The sequence below is a fragment of the Desmodus rotundus genome, chromosome 7 (assembly GCF_022682495.2).
Source record: "Desmodus rotundus isolate HL8 chromosome 7, HLdesRot8A.1, whole genome shotgun sequence".
NCBI classification, from domain to species: Eukaryota; Metazoa; Chordata; class Mammalia; order Chiroptera; family Phyllostomidae; genus Desmodus; species Desmodus rotundus.
Genome location: NC_071393.1, coordinates 42156636 through 42177480, shown reverse-complemented (window position 1 = coordinate 42177480; position 20845 = coordinate 42156636). Strand labels below are relative to the sequence as shown.

Genomic DNA, 20845 nt, shown 5'->3' with positions numbered 1-20845 from the left:
ATTTAATTGTTTGAGATAGGTACTATTATTACCTATTTCCATTATTACCAGTCTGAGAAACTGTTTCAATAACTTGCCAAAGGTCACTTTGGTAGTGAATCGTAAAGCTGGGCTTCTCATCTAGGCAGCCTGGATTTAGATGGATATAAAGTAGTACATATAAACCCCAGAGCAAAAACAAAGTTGATCTTCCCAAGTTCTAACTGAATCTTGATGATCCTTGTGTCAGAGGAAGAGTTAGTGCTGCCTCTCTAACAGAAAGCGGAGACAGACAACATCACCACCCACTACTACATCATACAAATCTGGGGAAGGCAAAAATAAACGTGGTTGGCTCGCCAAACATTTAGGAAATTCTACCAGTCAGAATAGAAGGCGACATGGACTTGTGAGCCACCTAAGTTATAATTAAAATCTTACATTCTGAAGTGTCTTTGGAAGAAGCCCTCAGGCCATTGCTCCTAACTCACACAGCTGTCCCCGGGTGTGTGCAGGGCTTGGTCCCAGAGCCCTCACAGATACCAAAATCCAGGAATCCTCTAGTCCCTTATATAAAATGGAATGGCACTTTCATATAACCTATGTACATTCTCCTGTATAATTTAAGTCATCTCTAGATTACTTACAATAACGAATATAATGTGAATGTTCTGTAAATAGTTGTTTTATTGTATTCTTTAAAGAATAATGGTAAGAAAACAGTCTGTACCTGTTCGGAACAGAAGCAGCCATCATAGGCCTAGCTACATAGTACATGTCAACAACAACATGACATTCAAAAAACATTTCTCCTTGTGGTTGATTAAATGTGTGGATATGCAGAAGCTGCATCCATGGAGCACCAATCATATTTTATGTAATTATAATGGGCTCAGTTATTTTAATTCTCAGATTTCAAGAGTTAAGGAGCTGGAACTTAAACATGGAAAGTCTTCTTTAGACAGTGGGAATTAATAATCTACCAGTAAGGACGAATACAAGAAGCTAGTGTGTTATTACATGGACTCGTAAGTGTGGTCTCGAAGATAAACTATTAACCAAGCCTCCATCTATTGCAACTGTCATCCTCAAAACATCAGTTTAGGTAATTAGAGTTTGAAAAATCAAGAAAAGAAATAATGCGTCCATATATTTATTTGAGGTGTTACCAATGAGAAAAGAGAGAGAGAGAGAGAGAGAGAGAGATAGTTTGCCAATGCTTGTAAAGTCTGCTGTAAAATACTACTAAGACTACTATATGGAGGACAAAAGTGGCCACATTTTGCTGAGCACAGTCCTGGACCAAAGGTCAGATAAAAGAAATCAAAGCATGCAAAGTATACATACATTCATATTTAACACACTTGAACATTATGGTGGTTATTTACATTGAATTCTAGAAGTAGTTTTATAAAACAGAATAAAAAACGTCATATCTTGATTGCCTGAGTTGGGCTACAGCCCAGGTTAGTGCAGGGTCATGAGAACCTCTGCCCTTTCCAACCGCATGGCTGGGATTGCTGCTCTCACCTCCAACAGACATGTGTGCGTCGGAAGGTGCTGGAATGAGGAGTCTAATTCTAGGATAGTGGGGTGCACTCAGTAAATGAAACCCTGCCTTGGGTAACCTGAGAAATGTATAGATTGTGTTTTATTTATTTATTTTTAGAGAGAGGGGAGGGAAGAAGAAAAAGAGGGAGAGAAACATCAATGTGTGCTTGCATCTCACACGCCCCCTACTGGGGACCTGGCCTGCAACCCAGGCATGTGCCCAGACTGGGAAATCGAATCGGCGACCCTTTGGTAGACTCACGCTCAATCCCCTGAGCTACGCCAGCCAGGGCTAGACTGTGTTTTATAAAGGTCTAAATGTGTTCTGGGGAGATGCTTTCCTTTTAAGTATGCATATATTAAGTACTTGTAGCCAATATGTGTATATTGATATTCCTTCCCTTTGGTTAATTAAAAGAAAAAAGAAAAAGAAAAGCAGAAAAAGAATTAGAACATAATTTGGTGAAAAATAAATATGCCAAAGCACAGGGGTTTGATTCTAAGTTTTCTGTGTGGTTAACAATTTGCTGGACTGAATTACAAAGTCCTAAAATTGTGGTTTATCCTGGAGACAATGACAATTTTAAACTATGGACCTTGTAGGTGTCACTATAGCATGGTGTTGACATGCTAGAAATATTAACACTGCTAATACTGCTATTGCAGATCTCATTCTAACAGAAGTCAGTTCAAGCCTAACTACTACACTAGCTATATTTCTTATCTGGGGATTTCAGACAGTCAGAGAACATTTAAATGCACTGTTGCCATGTTCCACGACAATGCTGCTACATGATAAGTGGGTATTCATTTTTTGAGTAAGATAATACTGTAATGTAACATATGTAAAGAAACTAAATAAGCTGCACAAAGTGAAATATTTCTTAAGGGAAGATTAAAAGCCAATAAAACCCTTTTCAAACTATTTTAATATGAAAGATAAACCATTGACGGAATCACCTCTGAATTCAATTCCTCTCTGCACATAAGAAAGGCATTGTATAAAGTGACCTGCCAATATTTTATTTCTCGAAGCTACTGAAAGTAGAGCTTTCCTCTCCAGTTCTGATATTTTCAATATACATTCTGATAAATCCACATTTTCCCATTTTACATGATAAATATAAGTTGCTGAAATATCTTTGCAGAGAAAACAAATACCATTTGTTTTTAATGTTAAATCAATTTTTGTTTTTCTTAAAGTTCTTAATATTGATGTTTATTGATTTGCCCATTTAACTTACCAGCAACTTGAGAATTAAATTTATATTACATATTCTTTCACTGTGGAGCTCTATACATGTTATAATGCTTTTCTAAACTTGCATTCATATTTCACATTCTGCTAAGACACACAAACCAATGTTAAGCACACACCACTCTATATTCACTGAATTTTCAGGTTCTTTGTACAGTCGATAGTGTCAAATTGTATGTAGATATCTCATCAGGTTGCTTTTGACTTATAGTTCCAAAAAGAAAAAGGGCATGAACTTCACAATTTTCATCAGACTGAGTTAAATTTAAAATTGAAAAACAATATGCAATGAGGCAGGACCTTAGTTATTAAGTATTCCTAATCACGATCGAGAGAATTAGAAAAGCGTAAGAATAGAAGGAGGTTGGACTTCTTTTTTCCTTTCTGTTCTATCTAGGCAATTGTCTTAGTGGAATCAATCCCAGAGAAATTTAACAAGAACCCATATTATGCTGCTTCTTTTCCCATTAGTTTTATATATTTTTTCTATTGTGCCTAATGTTTTCTCTCGTCACTTTGGAAACATACATTTTAATTTGCACTTAACATGTGACAATCACTTTGACGAAATTTCTTCTCTATTGTTACTTGTTAGGTCATACTCTCCAAATTTCCTGCATTTTACAATTTTAGAACTACAAACTCTTTTCAGGAAAATAAAGCCAACTGGTGTTGCTGGATTTTGCTAACAAGACAGAATGCTACTTTACTTCCAGGACTTTACTAATCTGACTAAAATCCCTGCCTCTTGGTTGTTTGAGAACAATGTTGCAATGCCAGATCAGACTGAAAACCTAGAGAAGATTCATATGACCATCATACCTCTCTATGCCAAACACCATCAATAAATTCCTATTCCACAGTGTCTATCAGAAATCAGTACTGCTGACTACTGCACATTTGCTGGATAGTATGTGGTTAAAGAATACAGTCAAAACAGACTCAAGTAGAACAGTATTGCAACTAAGGCATGGAGACTGAAAGGAGATGATAGAAAGAAAGGCTGTTTAAAACAGGCTGAAGCATATTACAGAACAGTTGGGCATACCTATTTTTTATTGTAATATAATAGTAGCAAGTACATCAAGAAGGGTATGTGGTTATCAGAAAAAAAAGAAGTGGCTCTTAGAACAGACTTTGTAGAAAATGGAAACTAAAGGAACTGAAATCTTTGTGATGCTTTGGAAATAGTTGTGACCACAGCAAACCAAAAGTACATGCTGCGTCTGGATTTACAGTCCGAAGATTGATGCATTTCTGATACTCAGCCTGTCCATTTTTTCCCAGCCTTTCCATGTCCACTCTCCTCCCAGTCCCTGTAACAAAACACTAGGTACCTTACTCCTACTATATGGACCACTATACGGACTCTCTTTTCTTCAAAATTAATTAAAATCCCTCATGAACCAATATGGACCCTTGAACTTATGGCTACTGCGGCTCACATGACTCGATGATATTAACAGTGACCACAAGACTAATCTTAGTTAGCCGCGCCACAGGGTGTTAAATCCTATGAGTGGTGTGGCTACGGTCAGAGGATGCCTAGAAAACACAAATATTTTAGCATGGAGTTTTAACGATGATACGGTTATTTCGGGGTATCAGTGTATAAGGGGAAAAACATACTTATGACACACTCAAAAGAAAACTGTTCACATGTTGCCTGTTCTTTAGATTGAAAAAATATATTTGGCAAAGGTTGTTTGATGAGCTAATACTCAATTCCTATTTTCCTATTTTTAAAAAAATTTACATTTAACTGGCACTGATGAGTACATGTGAATTTAAAAACAGATTAGAACATAAATTGTTTAGATTTTTTCATTATGGAAGTGAATATAAAATATAAAAAAAACTTTATAAAATATGCCAGAAGTAGTGTTATATACATACTCACTACCAATGTACATATCTATATTTATATATATATCATACATATGATAATTTGCATTTAATGAATACACAATATTGACATTCACTTATTTCTCAAACTATTGAGAAAATTTTGGAATTTAGTTGTGAGTTAATATTTCTGCTGAAAAGTACAGACCAGTAGAGTCTATCATTTATACCTTCAACTAAATAAAAGCAAAAAAGGAAAATCAAAGGATTAAATGCGATTTTAGAAATTCTCATTGCTTTCTGCACAAAGGTCATTTTTTAAATCTAACCATCACCACTGAAACTAAGAGCCTATTATTTGCAAGACACCATTAACATACTTTCATTTACTCTTCACAACATGTATACTGAGGTAAGGTTCTTTGGGAAAATTTATTCCTAAATGCCATAGAGCTTGGGGGAGAACGGTGGCCAGGGATGATGATGCTTCTTTTGAAAGAGGTGACAGTCCCTCTTCCAGTGACTTTGTGGTAAGAAATACTGAGAGCTCAGTATTTGCAGAGTTTCCCCTAATTAGGTCCAGAGATTATTTGTTGACTCCATTTTTTCTCGAATACTAATGTAAGGGGTTTACATAAAAGGCCAACAGCACAACAAGGTATTAATCTCAAATTCTGTAACCCTGCACCCTGCTCGCGTGGACCTTGGAGCTCAAGAGTAGCTATGTAGGCTGCATCTACTTCTTGGGAGTCACCTCATTTTATTTAAGTTTTTGTTGCTGTGGATGTTATCTGGCTAAATAAAATGAGATCATAGAGTCAATGTTCTCTTCCCATCAATCTGAAACCCTCTTCAAAGCACATGGTCAACATGATTTAGCAGAACAGCAACTTCAATGCTTTGAAAGAATTGGTGACCCCACTGCACAGTGGGTTGAGCCAAGATCCACACCCAGGTCTTTCCCGTTGAGGCTTCTTATTTAGACTGCTAAGGCTGTACGTGTATGAACATTAACTACTGACGTTAATGCTAGCGTCTTACTTGGAGGAGGCTAGATGGTAGATGCGATCATTGGGTGACCTAAGTACTGCTTTGCCTGGGATTATAGGGTTTCCCAGGATGTGAGACTTTTACTGAGTCCAGCACATCCTGGAATGGGTGACCCTAAAGATGAGTCCTGATACAATCCATCTGAGGGTCTGGGGTGAATAAGTAATGGCATTAGCTACATGCGGTTATGGCAATTATTCCTCATCATGAAAGCCAGTAACCTATAAAATCAAATTTGTCCGTGAATAATCATGGAGATATTCTATATCACAGGTTAGGAGTGGCAAGCTTAAAAACCATGAAAGAAGTCTAAAATGCATTTCTAAGAACTGAATTATCTGTAATAGCACAATTTTCAGTTTTCCCAGAACAATAGAACCTTCAAAAGTACTAAGCCATGGTATCCCAATCCATTAAGCAAAAGTTTAAAATTACAAATTGAATAATCTCAAAAACATAAAAAAATATTACTTATTTTAGCGCACCTTCATTCAACCCACTGGAAAAAATATAAAACACATAGTTTGCATTTTTGTATCATTATGAAAACTTTTAAATTATTCAGTAATAGTTTGATAGCATGTTAAAAATAACTTATATGATCTCACCTATAAGTGGAATCTAATAAAAAAAATACACAAGCAAAATATAACCAAAGAAATTGAAATTAAGAACTGACAGTAACTAGAGGGGAGGTGGGAGGGGATAATGGTGGGAAAAAGGGAGAAGGGTTTTCAGGAACAACTATAAAGGACACATTAGAGGGGGGTAGGATCAAGGGTGGGAAGTGGGGATGGCTGGGGTGGGAGGGATTGGTGGGGAGAAAATGGAGACAACTGTACTTGAACAACAATAAAAAATGTGGAAAAAAAATAAAAATAACTTATAAAACACAAGCCATTTGATATGCTCCAAAATACTTATGTTGAGTTGTAACATATGATTTCAAATAATTTATTTCTTTCAGTAAATGTAATAGTGTTGCCTTTGAATTGATTAACAATCTTTTTTATTTTCTTCTGAGTTAGCTATTTCCTCTATCTGGGTTTGGGTTCTTCTGGGAGAGTTAATAGTTTATGAGGGATATTTTATATAAGAACTCATAATCCAAGAATAACCTTGCATATAATGAATCTGAAAAATTCATTGCCAGGACCAGAAAATGTACAGGTGTAGAGAGATCCCAGCAACATGCGAACTTCCTGTTACTATGGTAATAGGATTCTGGAAAATCTGGGTCACCTTGTTGCTCTGGAAACAGTCTCAGGAAGACCAAAGTTGGAACCCCACAATGACCATTACTTCTGTCCCCAGAGCACCATATACCCGGCATGTATATTTTCTCATCTCTAAAGCCACATTCGTGAGAATAGAGCGTACCCAAGTTTGCTTTCCTTAGGAAATGACGGAGCACTGAGATGAAGGATCTGTTGTGTATCAACAAAAGGGCAAGTTTCTTCAATTTTCCTTACATACTATTATCAATTTCACAGAAGAATATTGTATATTTCTGTTAAACATTTCTGCAGATAATAGTGTGGATAAAAACATATGAGAATACATATTCCTTTCTAATCACTTTTCTGGGAAATATTAATATTAAATTTAACCATTGATAGACATAATTCATAAAATGATTATAAATTTATTTCAATATTAGTCATCAATGGTTGAAGCTATATACCCTATCTTAGTAAAAATTCTAGGATTCCTGTCACCATCTCATCATGCTTACTGATGACAACAATTTTATCCCTTATTTCTACTATCTAGGTTAACAATCCAATCCAATTATAACTACTATTTATTGTATTTGTTATGTGCTTATACTTTTTAAAAGTTCTTCATTTAGTAGCCAACAAATGTACAGCCTGCAAAACCAAATAATGTAGATATTGTGTTATTCCTATTTTTAGGGAGGGAAAATAGGAAAGCTAAGTAAAACCTCCAAATGTATACATCTAAAATTTAAATCTTAGATTTCTGACCTTCAATATTTATGTAAAAGAATTACAAGAAATATCTCATTCTCTAAAGATTGTGTAGCAACAATGTCCTCATAGCATTTGTTGTGTTCTGTTGGTTCCTGCAGTAGCAAATACTGTTGCTTAAAAATTACTGAATGACAAAAAAAAATTAAGTCATTCATATGCCCAATATGTTAGTGTATAAAAAATGAGATATTTTTTCTGTTTTTTCTTTTGTTTCACATTTTGCCTTCTCTATCCTAAAAAATAAAATCAGAATAATACAGGTTCATTGATAGATACAGCTTCTGTGTCTGTATGTTAATAGTCTGACCATGCTTTAAAACTGCATGATGATACAATTATGAAAGTGATGTCTATTCCCCACTAAAGTTTTATCTTTTCTTCTTCCTTTACTACTGCTTCCTTCCCCTTTCCCCAAAGCTAAGAATAGAGGGCCACTAATATTCTGAATAGAGTTCCCTTTTTAAGTTGAGATTCTACTAAATAATAGGCTCTTTTCTTTAAAATGCTGGCTCATTTTCTTGCTTGGATTTAACATATATTATAAATGTTAAAAGGAACCCTACATGCAAAGGACACTTTTCAATCATCTAAAAGTGTGATGGACTGAACTGTGTCCTCCCCAAATTGATACGTTGAAGCCTTATCCCCATGATGACTGTACTTAGACATAGGGCCTTTTTAGGGAAGTAAGGGAGATGAGGTCCTGAAGTGGAACTTTAATCTGACACCGGTGGTCTCCTTATGCGAGGAGGAAAAGCCACCAGAGCCTACTCAGCCTCTCCCTCCATGAAACACAGAGGAAAGCCCATAGTGAAAGGGAGTTGTTTACAAGCCAGGAGAGACAAGCCTCACTGTAAATCAACCCTGACAGCACCTTCATCTCGGACTTCCAAACTCCAGACTTGAGAGAATAACATTTGTGGTTCAAGCCATCCAGTGTGTTGTCCTCTGTCATGGCAGCCCAAGAAGACATACAGGAAGCCATTATACTTGCACTACGTATATGTCAAAAATTTAGTCTTTCTTTGAAGTAGGGATTGTTGGTGAAAAAAATATCCAGATTCTAATAAAGGATGCTACTGATTGCCCAGATGCTGAAAACAGCTCAAATATCCATAGGGCCAAGAAAAATGCATGAGGTTATTACCCAGGTGCAGCTGATGGCAAAATTTCTACTGCATTTCCTTTGCACCAAAACCAGCTCTGACAATGGGCGTACTCTTTTACAAGAGGAAATACTAATGTCCACACTTATTCCTATTATCCACAAGTATTCCCTTAAAATTCTAAAACTGAAATATTATTTTATTTCTCCTAACATTTAGATAAGTTAATGATATTCCTCTAAACCATGAGTAGAACACGGCATACAAAATTGAGGCTCTCAGCAATTATTAGGCATTTCTTACAACTTCCCTATGGGTTATCTAAAATAATAACCACAGATAATAGCTATACAATATAGGGAACATAAATGTCCTTAATCTCTATTATTTTTCATGGTAATTTACTGAGACAGATTGGAGGGAGGAAAGAAGAGAAAAAAAGAGAGAAAGGAGAGAAAGAAAGGAAGATAAGGAAGGAGTATAAGTTTTCCCTATTCCTATAGTCAGGAATACTTTTGCCTCTTGGTTCTAAGAGGTAATGCCAATTTAATTTTTATAAATGTCCACATTAATTTATACAAATGTTAAATTTGTGCAGACTGGATCAAAGGTCCTATATAATTAAGTAAAATTAACCCCACCTGTCCCATTTCTTTATAGAATTCATCCTATCCTCTCAAGCAAGTATAAAATATGTGTTTCATTCTAATTAAGTGACCTTCTTAAGTCTTGTTTGCTTTTGAAATCATGAGACATCAATACATAAGTGCTCTAAATATGTTTAAATAAATTATTCTATCATAATCCTATGTCTCCTCATGTTAAAAACACACATAATTTGAGAAAATTAAAATAGTTTATATTCAATATTACCATGATTACAATAATTTTAAATATACAGATTTATTAATATTCTAAATTTATGCATTTTAACAGGTTTATTTTAATAAATTATGAAAGTAGTGCTATATTAAGAATTTACCAATCAAGAGCTAACATTCTTTTTCTTCCAAGTGGGAGCAGGAAAACAACCAAGCCAGATTTGGACGCTGAGACAACATTATGTCAATTAGTCATGGAGTATGCATGACAGGAAATAAATTATAATCCTACCTGATGTTTATGATAATTACTTTATGATAAAATTTTATGAGTTTTTATAATAAGGTCTGAGGCAGCTAGATTAAGTGTGAAAAATAGTGCATTTCTATGGCAGGAGATTCTTCATAGCATGCTAAGTAATCAACAGAAGCCAACAAATGATTAGATACTCCATGGCAGATACAAAATTATAAGCTCTACTATAACGCCAACTCACGGTAAGAAAGTTAAGAAAACACATTATTGGTAAATCTCTAGATGACACTGACTTTAAAACCACACTCAGATATTGCTCTTCTAAGCAGTCTTAAAAGTTTGTTTTTTAGTAATGACAGTTTCATTCACAAAATGGCATGGGTTCACAGAAAACAGCCTGGCGACAAAGACGTTTGCTTTCTAAAGCATTTATTTCATGCTTGTTTAGCTATCCCCATTACCAGCTCATTCCTCAGAAAGTCTAATGCAGTAATCATGGGATGGGTCGAGGAAATTGTACGCCACGTTTTAATTGTTCGGAGGCAAAACTTTTAGAAATCCTTACCCAGAGCAGACATTGTTTCCATCTTTATACGCTATATCCTTTGAGTATTGTACATATCAGGTAATAAAGTTATTACACTTAAAATGTTAATTTGACTACAGCGATGTTGAAATATTGTCTGTACGAAAAATACGTTTTGTTCAATGATTCGATCCCCATTACAAAAATTATTTCCAAAGCTGCACGGCCATAAACATATGAGCAGATTAATCAAACAACATCTATAATAGATTTTTCTCCCCCTCAATAAATTACACATTTTCCTTGACATTCTGCATATCAAGAGTTGAAAACATGGGCACTTTATGGCTGTCGTTTAGAGATTCACAAGAACAGGAACCGGAAGGAGCACCTGACTCTCACATCCACTGTGGCCATAATGACTCATGATCTTCCAGTGTCAGAAAAGCAATGAAGTAGGCTCTACGCACTTCTTTGTCAGTTTACAGACTTGTTTACATGATGATGCCGAAAGCTTAATTTATTATTCCTGGTGTGCTTTGAGAGCTACCTCAATGATTTCACCTATTTGACATGCACAAACTATTCCAACTTTGAGCACAGCCAGATGGGGAAAGTGCTGAAGCAAACCTGGTTTGAATATGTAAAGCACCAGGCAAATGATGTGCCTGATTACAGTTATCGAAGAGTCAGACAAGGCACTAGCTTATATTTTTGAACCCAATTATTTGCCATCATTCTAGTGCTCATCATATCATAAACATCCATCTAAATTTTTGTGAGATAATTTATCAAAGAGAATAATAGGGTCATTTTGTTTGCTCAATCCAGACGTACAGTACTTTAGCCTGAAAAATAAAGAATGAAGCAGAAAGCTGAGAGTTCCCCTACACTCTCCGGAACACAGGGAGTCGAGTCTCTGGTTTTTGAGCTGGCAGTTGTTAAAAATCATCTCAAAAATAAAGTCACTCTGTTGCTTTAAAAAACGTCAGGCATTGAAAAGACTATCACCTCTTGTGGTAATCTTCTCCTTTCAGCTTCAAGAAGTCTTTATTCCTAATAAGACACTCTGGCTGAGATTGAAGTTCATTTTCTCCAGCTCTACAGATATAGTGAATAGCTAGTCAGCATCCTATTTAAGATCACTCTTCAAACATTGAAATCAATCTTGTTCCCACCCCTAATTAGCTGTGGGACATTGGGATCTAATAAAACCGTACATTTCTGCAGCCTAAAAATATTAAATATGATTTTATGGAACCTGTTAATCTTTAAAGAATTTTTGTTTATATTGACTTCGTTCATTCTCAAAACAACCCATTGAGTATACAAAATTACTTATGATACAAAATTAGTTAACATAATTCACAAAATGTCATGCCAAAAGAACAATATAATCACTCTCAATTCTTATATGTTAACCACTGAGTTTTATTTCTTAATATCCTATATTCTTTTTCAACTGAAATGAGATGATTAACTTTTATGTCTTAGATCCACTAAGATGTGTAATTTTTTCCTGAAACATAGTTTCTATCAAGTGTTTCTCATCCTTCTTGATGAAGTTTAATTTTATTTCTCACATCCTTCTTTTGCTTTCTTCTAAAGATTTTTATCTGGTGTTTAATAGAGCATTTCTCTAGTTTAAGACAATTTACATCTTAGTTAATATCCCTATGCTTATCATTGCTGACTCCAAATGGAAACCCAATAAGCTTCTGATGAATGAATGAATGAATGAATGAATGAATAAATAAATAAATAGAAAAATAACCCTGGCTTGTGGCTTAGTGGATTGAGCTCTGGACTGCGAACCAAAGGGCTGTGGGTTTGATTTCCAGTCAGGGCACATGCCTGAGTTGTGGACCAGACCCCTAGTATGGGGGCACATGAGAGGCAACCACACATTGATGTTTCTCTCCCTCTCTTTCTCCTTCCCTTCTCCTCTCTCTAAAAATAAATAAATTAAATATTTTAAATAAATAAATAATCGTCTAAAATTTTAACAACACATTGGAACATAGGTTGATAAATCCATGAATGAGTACACCTTTTTTTCTCATCGTTCAAAAAAAATTCTAGGTTTAATCTCTGAGCTGAATAGCTCTGACTAGCTCTGTATTGGAACAACTAATAAAGTGTGTTCCAAATGCTTTATAAAGATCAACTCATTAATTCTTTCTTACAACTTTATAAGCTTACAAGGACACAGGTAAAGAAGGGTGAAGTCAGTTGCTCAACAAGTTCCAAGAGCTAAGAAGTGGCAGAATCAGGGCATAAAAACAGTCACACTAAGGCCCGTATGTCTTAAGATTTTTGTTAATAAAAAAAGTAATTGATTATGGATGGGGTGGGGGACGTGGTAGGGTGAAAATGGAGAAAAGTATACTTGAACAACACTAAAAAAAAATAATCGTAACTCTTTATCTTAATGGAATTAGTTAAAAGTAAAACTTTACCTTCACTGCACTGCAAGTTTCTCAAAACCAGCTGAATTCTCGTTTGTTAAGGTGACTGTTTACACACAAGCAAACAAAGGATAGTTCATCCCCACGACCTCTCTTTGCTCTTTCATCTGGCAATTTCTTCTTAATGTTTGCATTTACTCTAAGACCTGTATTACTGAACGGCGGCTAACTCCAGTTTCCGTCCTGCTAACGTTTTGACATTTTCTACAAAAATATTTTCTTAAAAATACCTACTTAAACCTGCCAATTAGCTTCCGTGACTTGAAATAGAGTAAAAGAGGCTTGCTTGTTACATTTGTGAATTCAATTATCAGGAATTATAATTTTGTATGCTACATAAACAAACATATTAAATTTTACAGTGTCCATTTCCCAAAAGTTTTTCAGATACCACAGAATTATCTGGGAAAGAAAAGAATGTTTTGTTCCTACATATACTGTAGAAATCATTTGGTCTATAAGAAAGTTAAAGAGCCATTCAACATTAGTTGAGGATAATAAACATAAAACTTTCAGAGATAGTCCCTTACCTGTTTTATTGGAAAGTCTAAATGAAACCATCTTATCAGGAATATTACATACATTCCTCACTGAAGCAATGCAGCTATAATTAGCATAATCCTGAGGTCGAAGATTCTTTAGTTTTAAGATCTTTGTTTCACCCTGAAAATGTAAAACACGTCATTAGAAAAAGTCCATAGTAACCAAAATGAATGAATGAATGAATGAATGAATGAATGAATTCTGGCATTATATTGTATTAAATCATATTATTAGCAGGATATAATATGGTAGATTGTCTTGTGTTTAAAAGGAAAATGCCCTACATTTTGAAAAATCATTGCATATAAAAATAACACTGTAAAGTCTCCAGAGATTAAAACTAACAGACTATAATGAAAATTCATAACATTTTCTTTGTAAAGTAGCTTCCTGGGGGTGGATCTATTTTTGGTGGTGGTTGTGCAAATTATTATGCAAAGATCAGCACAGTGTACTTAATAATGAAATTTATTCAACAAACACTGCAATCTATGCGGACTTCAACATGAAATGTTATGAAAGGAAAGGATTCTGAAGAAGAGCCAATAAATGAAACAGTGTTGGTAGAACAAAGTTAATGAAGTCCATCTAATGATAGATAATTTAAATTTGTACACATAAATAATTTGTGAATATGGAGCAGTGAGAGATGATAGATACAAAACTGCATAAAGGAGTCATCCTGACTATAGCTATATTATTGTTGTTATTTTATATTCAAGAGTTCAAGGTCTAGGTGTCCCAGGGAAATCTGCAAAATGTCAGCTGGACTGAAATAAAGTAAGTGGCCAGAAATATCACACAAACTCTTGACTAGGCAGGAAACAATGAAAAAAAGAAAAACACTAGCATCATTCAAAGTTTAAAAAGAGTAAACAAAGAACAACAATAAAAAGGAAAAATAATCTTCCTGCCCTATTCAAATTAGGATTCCTGGAATTCTTTACCTTCCCAAGTCTATGCATCTCTTCCAAATAGATCCTTTATAAATAACTTAATTGTGAAGATGTTACAGCAATTTTCAAAATGGGAATTTGTTTCCAGATAAAATCTGTATAAAACCATGTGTTTACTTTATTTCACTTCAGTAACATCACTTAAATCCTAAAAATTGCAACACTTACCTACATACTTCAAAAGATCGGAATATTTAGTGGGACAATACATAAAGGCAGTGCCTGTTCACTTGCAAAAAACCCCCAAAAAACAAAAAAAACAAAGAAACCCCCCCAAAAATGAAAAACAAAGAAACAAACAAAAACTTGCTCACACAGAGGCAGGCACACAGAAGATGCCACATGTGTCAAACGAATCTCTCCTTCCGCGTGCCTTTGGCCATAATGCCTTCCACTCACTGCCAAAGTTCATTCTTAACTCAGTCACACCTTTAGCATTTTCCTCTGTGGTACAAGCAACAATCTTTCTTTTTCTACAAACACATACAAATACCCACCACACAAATATATGTTATATGCGAGAGCGAGATCTCTCGTTCCAGGAACTGACGGACTCAGACTCTTAAGAGATTTATAGATGGTTTATTGGCCAAACAAAGTTTTTACCTGCGCAGGGGCGAACTCTCCTATGAGAGCCGCGCCAAACGCTCACAGGCTAGCTCTTTTATACAGTGAGAAGCAAGCAAGCAAGTTACAAAAGCAGGTGTTGCTGTTATCTCTGCATAGCTCTGAGCTCTGGAGGAGTTTTGCTCTGGGTTCAGGAGGAACTATCTGTCTGTCTCCTGTTGATAAGCTTATTTCGGATGACGACTTGTCTCTCTTCCTTATCCATTCTAGTGACCTTCAAGGTTTTCTGTTTAGCAATGCTTATAATTGTCTAGCCCTTTTTCCTAGCTCTCAACATTCCCCCATTTCCTTGTCGGCACTTATGAGTCAAATCCTTGAATCATACTAATGACGATGGGGCTACAAGTTAAACAGGAGTATAATTAATAAAGGCCTACTAATAGAGGAAATCAGGGTAGTCAGCTATGGGGACATCTTACAGATTCCTGTGTACTACGTTGGTTTTTCTAGCTTTTCCTGTTCTTTCAGTCTCTTGGTTAAGACCTTAATACTATCTCTAATTATCCCTGAATGATTAGCATAAGAGCAACAAGTTTCTTCTAATGCTGCGCATAATTCTTCTCCTTAAGAACAATAAATCTAATCCTCTCCGATTTTGGAGAGCTACCTCTGCCAATGAATCTACCTGTCTTTCTAAATAAGCTACTTGATCTCGCAGCAGAGATATGTCCTTAGAGAAAATCTGCAAAAGCTGTCTCAACTCTAACTCTCCCTGAATGAGGGCTGCAGCACTCAGTGCGGTGGACCCTAAGATCCTCACAGTGGCTACTATGGGTATAAGGGGAACTCTCTTCTCCCTAGTCCTGGAGGGGAGAACAAAATCTGGGTTTCCTGCATAGATACACTTGGGGAATTATGTACCCAGTTACACAAAACTCTGGATAAGAAATTGGTGGCAAACAATGGTACACCTTGAGTTCTGGATCCCATTACAAATCCCTTCTTGGGGCCCTCCTCTTGGCTGCACCCTGCTTCAATCCTTCCTTTCAGATATATCACCCCTTTATAATTATATAAAGGACAATGGACGAAGGTCTCATCTTCTTGTAACTGCTTCCGGCTGGACATGGACGTTGTCCTACCTAACCTTGGGTCGGGGTGCCCTGAAAGGGGGTGCAGCATGGAGGGAGTCCTTTCCTGTAAGGGGAAGGACCTTACAGAATCCAAGTCAGTTGGCTGTCACTGCGAAGTTGCAGGCTCGGTGTCCAAAGGCTGGCATTACTGGACAGTTGGCATCCTCGTCATATTCTGGAGGTGACAGATTTGGCAAGAGATTTGGAAGGCACAATTAAATCATAATTACTGAATAACAAAGGCAGGCACCTAGGTAAAGAATGGCTCATCTGGAGGAAGGTGTATGAGACATGCTACACCTATCTAAAACCCTGTGGCTCACTACACTTCGCTCGGGCTGAGGGGAATATATCAGGATTTCCCTCCTTTCAGATCTCTGGGCCCTTTCTGTTTTGGCTATTAGGACAGAAAAGGGAAGATAAACTCTGAAGTGAAGCCTACAGACCGCCCGAACCCTTCACTAACTAAACTACCTAGTTTAACTAAACTAGTTGAGTCTTAGGGGGAAATGATGAAGGTGGGCTCTTTAAGTGAGGCCTATACTGCAACCAATTGCTCAGGTAATAAGGCCATAGTCCTACGCCCAATGAAAACAGAAGGAGGAACACACAGGTTAATTTACACAACTACTCCTAAGCCAGTCTCTATGCTGGTGAGACTGTCTTTTGGGAAGACATTCAGTTGCAAGGCCCTTGCTGCAATGACATCTAACAATGGCAATTTGACAGGTCCTTCGTGCCTATAAATTGAACATCTTTGATGATATTACAAACCCAGTTTTAACTTTCAAATGAAAACAGACTTTTAAGACAGTTAGCTGCATGATTCTAATATCTAATACTGAGCATTGTGATTTTCCTTAGACCATGATTTCTCTCCCTAAGATCACCCTCATCATTATTAAAGAGACTACTTTGAGTCTAACTTTTAATTCTGCCTGTTTGTTTGCATAAACATACCAAGAGCAGCCTGGATTGCCTATGATCTTTAAGTTCTCTCCGCTGGAACTCACTCAGGGAACCTTTAGACTGACTTTAGTCTGCCCCTCAGGGCACAGAAGCAGAGCCACACATCTGCCACCTGGCTTCGCCTGTACCAGTCGTTTTACTTAAATCCTTGAGGCTTCCGTTGTGCCTACAGGTTCCTTTTAGCTATCTTTCAGGAAAGCAACCTTCGTTCCTTCCCTGGAAAGACTGCCATGAACCGCACAATTAACCAAGGTACCAGGCTTCTTCTCGTGGGCTTTTGCTAGCTTCGCAAGTCAATCCCAGTTCCTCAGGGCTTCCTGGTGACAACCAGAACCCAGACATGCCTCCTTCAGGCGTGACATTCCAGTCAAAGTATCGGTTAACAAACCACTATTAATGACTGGTCTTAATGGATTTATGCAGAGAAACCTTATGTCATTACTCACTCCTTCAGAATGCCAAATTCTGGAGGGATCAGATAGGGAGAAAAATACCAAGTGCAAAGGAAAATCCTTTCCCTTCTGATATCCTTTCATACACCTTCTTCATTTATATATCTTGCACTTTCCCTTGTTCAGTTTCCTACAGAGTGTGAAGTTTTACTATCCCTGGAATCCTTAATTTTCTTTTCAGAGAAGATACAGAACAAAATCTAAAACACAGACAGAGTTCTATAAGAACAGTACACAGGTAGAGGCATCCTCTTGCACCAGTGCGTCTACTGGGGCCTCCGCAGAGACATGCCATTCAGGTCCGGTCTCTTGGCAGAGACATGCTCCTTTGCCTCAGGCTGAAACACACATCAGGCCTAAATGACCCTTCCTGGGTCCCGAGTGGCAAAGGCATTCTCTTTAACCGGTTACAGGCGACCTTCGCTAGGTCTTCAGGTGACCCTAACTAGGTCTTCAGATACAGGGGGTTTCTGATCAGAAACGGAAGCAAAATGAAACTACATTCCTATAAAACCAGAAAACAAGTAGTTGAGGTTTCCTTTCCTCCAGGTTTAAAACTTTCACAACCTTTCTACATATTTTTGCCTATCTAGATTTAACTACAGTTTACCTTTAATCCCTGCTCCTTTCCCACCCTGGGAAGGACTGTACTTAAACTCAGTGGTTAAACTCAATCCGTGGTAGCTAAAAGTCCCTACCAGTACAGGCATCTTCTACTCAAAGTCCCTAGATATGCAGGGACATCCTGCAGCTTTCTGAAGATTAGACCTTGCAAACGCCCTATCAACTCCGCCCTCTGGGCTGAAGTTCCTTTTGGCAGGGCTTGCTGCCAAATGACTTCAGTTTCTGTGGTTACCGCAGCCCCCGCGTACAGCTGCCCTTCCCTGGGAAACTACTGCTATCCGAGAACAGAATGAGCTCTGGTTTTTCGTATGCCTCATCCCGCAAGTCTGGGCACACGCCTGTGACCCGCTCTAATATTTCATGGCAGCTATGCATGATGGTTGGATCAGGGGCTGGCAGCAGGGTGGCTGGACTCAGGGCTGCGCTTCTCAGGAACTGGACTGCTGGGGGATTCAGCAACTGCACCTGGTACTGAGTTAGCCGTGCATTAGACAACCAGCGATCAGGAGGGGATTTCAGAATTCTCTCTATATGATGCTCCCCAATTATCTGCAAATTCTGTCCAAGGGTGAGCTTGCTGGCCTCCTTCACTAGCATGGCTGTGGCAACTAGAGCTCATAAGCAGCCTGGCCACCCTGAGGCTACTGGGTCCAATCTCTTGGACAAATAGGCTACAGGCCTTCCCCAGGGTCCTAAAGCCTGGCTCAGCACTCCCTTTGCAATGCCTCCGTTTTCTGCCATGAACAGCTGGAACAGCTTTCCTAAATTTGGCAAAGCCAATGCAGGTGCAGATACCAAAGCTGCCTTAAGCGCCTCAAAGGCTCGGTTCTCTTTTTCAGTTCAAGTTATATTTCCCTCTTTTCCCCTCGTAAGTTCATGGAGAGGCTTAGCCAATTCTGCAAACCCTAGAATCCAGAGGTGGCAATATCCTACTGCTCCCAAGAACTCCTACACCTGCCTCTAGCAATCTTTCCAGGAAAGCAGCGGGAGATTCCTCCCTCCCCTGGATCACTTCACTAATCTTCCTAAAATTGGTGGGCTTCCTAGCGGCTGCCTTTAATCCCCTCAACAGAGCCCTGCGACACTGAAGGAGCGCGTCCCTTCCCCCGCTCGTGTTAGGGTCTCAGTCAGGGGGCTGACTGGGCAGGATATCCTCCACCTCCCTCCTTCCCACCGCAGTCTCTCCCTCTTCCCCTATAACTGCCTTGGCGGCCCCTGAGAGTATTCTATCCCTCTCCTCTGAGGTAAAGAGGGTCTGTAGGATCTGCTGGCAATCATCCCAAGTGGGCTGGTGCATTCTAAAAATGGTCTCCAGGAGGGAGATTAAACCCTGAGGTTTCTCAGAAAACGGGGGGGGGGGGTTCTGATGTTTCCAATTATATAGATCACTAGTGGAGAAAGGAAGATATATCACCCGAGGGGTTGCTCCGGCAGGGGTACCCGGTCCGGGCGGTGCCTCACAGAGTGGCAGAAGTGCCGGAGGTGCTGGGGATACTGGAGCCTCCTCCCCTTATCTAGTTCCCCCTCGGGTGTGAGGAGGGCTCGAGAGTGTCCCCCCCTCCTCCGGCTGGGTAGAATGCGGCACTTCCCTCCTAGGGTAGGGAGGGAGCGCATTCTAGGAGTCTAACATGTCCTCCCCAGGTCCTGGTAGTGGGGGGGGGTAGAGTTTAGGCACCCCCCACCCTCTCGGCGAGGAGGGCTCCGGGAATTTCTTTTGTTTCCTCTTCCCACGGCTAACAGAACTGTTCTTCCACGGGAGGCACTCCTTCTTAGACATTTCTGAATATAGCCTGGCTTGTCTGGGGCTATGTCTACCCACACATCGATGTAAACTATCTGATCGGGGTGTGGGGCTCTATAAACTGTGGCCCGAACTGCAAACAATACCGGGAGGTCAAAAGTCCCCTCTGCAGGCCATCCGACACCAAAAGTCGGCCACTCTAGCTGGCAAAGAGTCTGCAGGAACTCCGGATAGAGCTGCATGCTCCCGTAGCCGCGTGCATGGCGCTGGAAATCAGAAAAGTTATTCAAGATGCAATCAAGCAGGGAGTTTGGGGTGGACTCCCGCTGGCCCATTTTCATAAGGCTTAGTTTCACATAACTGAGACAAACACAAAACAAAACAAACAGAAATGACAATTTACTTGCACTTCGTCCGCCTGGCCTCTCCTCTCGCGAGGACTTAGGTCTGTCTTAGCTAAGGCTGCCCGCGTAGAGTCCGGGTTAAACTCCCAGCCGTTATGCCATATGACAGACTAAGGAACCGCAGGTTGGGACCCACGCACGCTCCGTAGGCTGTTGCCCGTGGAGCCACACACTCTGTCCTCACACAATCAAACATAATGTTCACACTCCTATTTAGACATACCGCGGTTGTCACACTCACACATCGCAGCGCAGCGCAGCGCAAAACGAAACTAGTTCCAGATGCGACGGCGCGCAAAATGAAACTGTTACCAGATGCGACAAAAAACCCTTGTCGCGGGGAGCCGAGCTCCCCCTCCCCGGGGAGCCAAGCTCCCCCTCCCGAGGGCGTCCCCTCGTTACAGACTCCCGAGGGCGTCCCCTCCTTGGGAGCCCCCTGGGTGGAATTCCAGTGGCGTCCCACCTACCACCTCAGGGCCCAGACCCCCTGGCCAGGTGTTATACCGGACGGACCATCTCCCGGCCCAAATCCAAACCGGTCTAGACCTCTAAAACTCAGAATGAGGATCCTCGTTGTCGCTTACCCAGTCTCCCTTTCAGTT

General features: G+C 38.9%; 1 protein-coding gene across 2 annotated transcripts in view; it reads right to left on the bottom strand.

The window, feature by feature from the left end:
* Window positions 1–20845, bottom strand: part of MDGA2 (MAM domain containing glycosylphosphatidylinositol anchor 2) — an 829607-nt gene that overhangs the window by 267540 nt on the left and 541222 nt on the right. For both annotated transcript variants that reach the window (XM_024573956.3, XM_053928205.1), the window contains one exon: window positions 13385–13517. In XM_024573956.3, the coding sequence (XP_024429724.3) occupies window positions 13385–13517 (133 nt within the window). The remainder of the gene's footprint in view (window positions 1–13384; window positions 13518–20845) is intronic.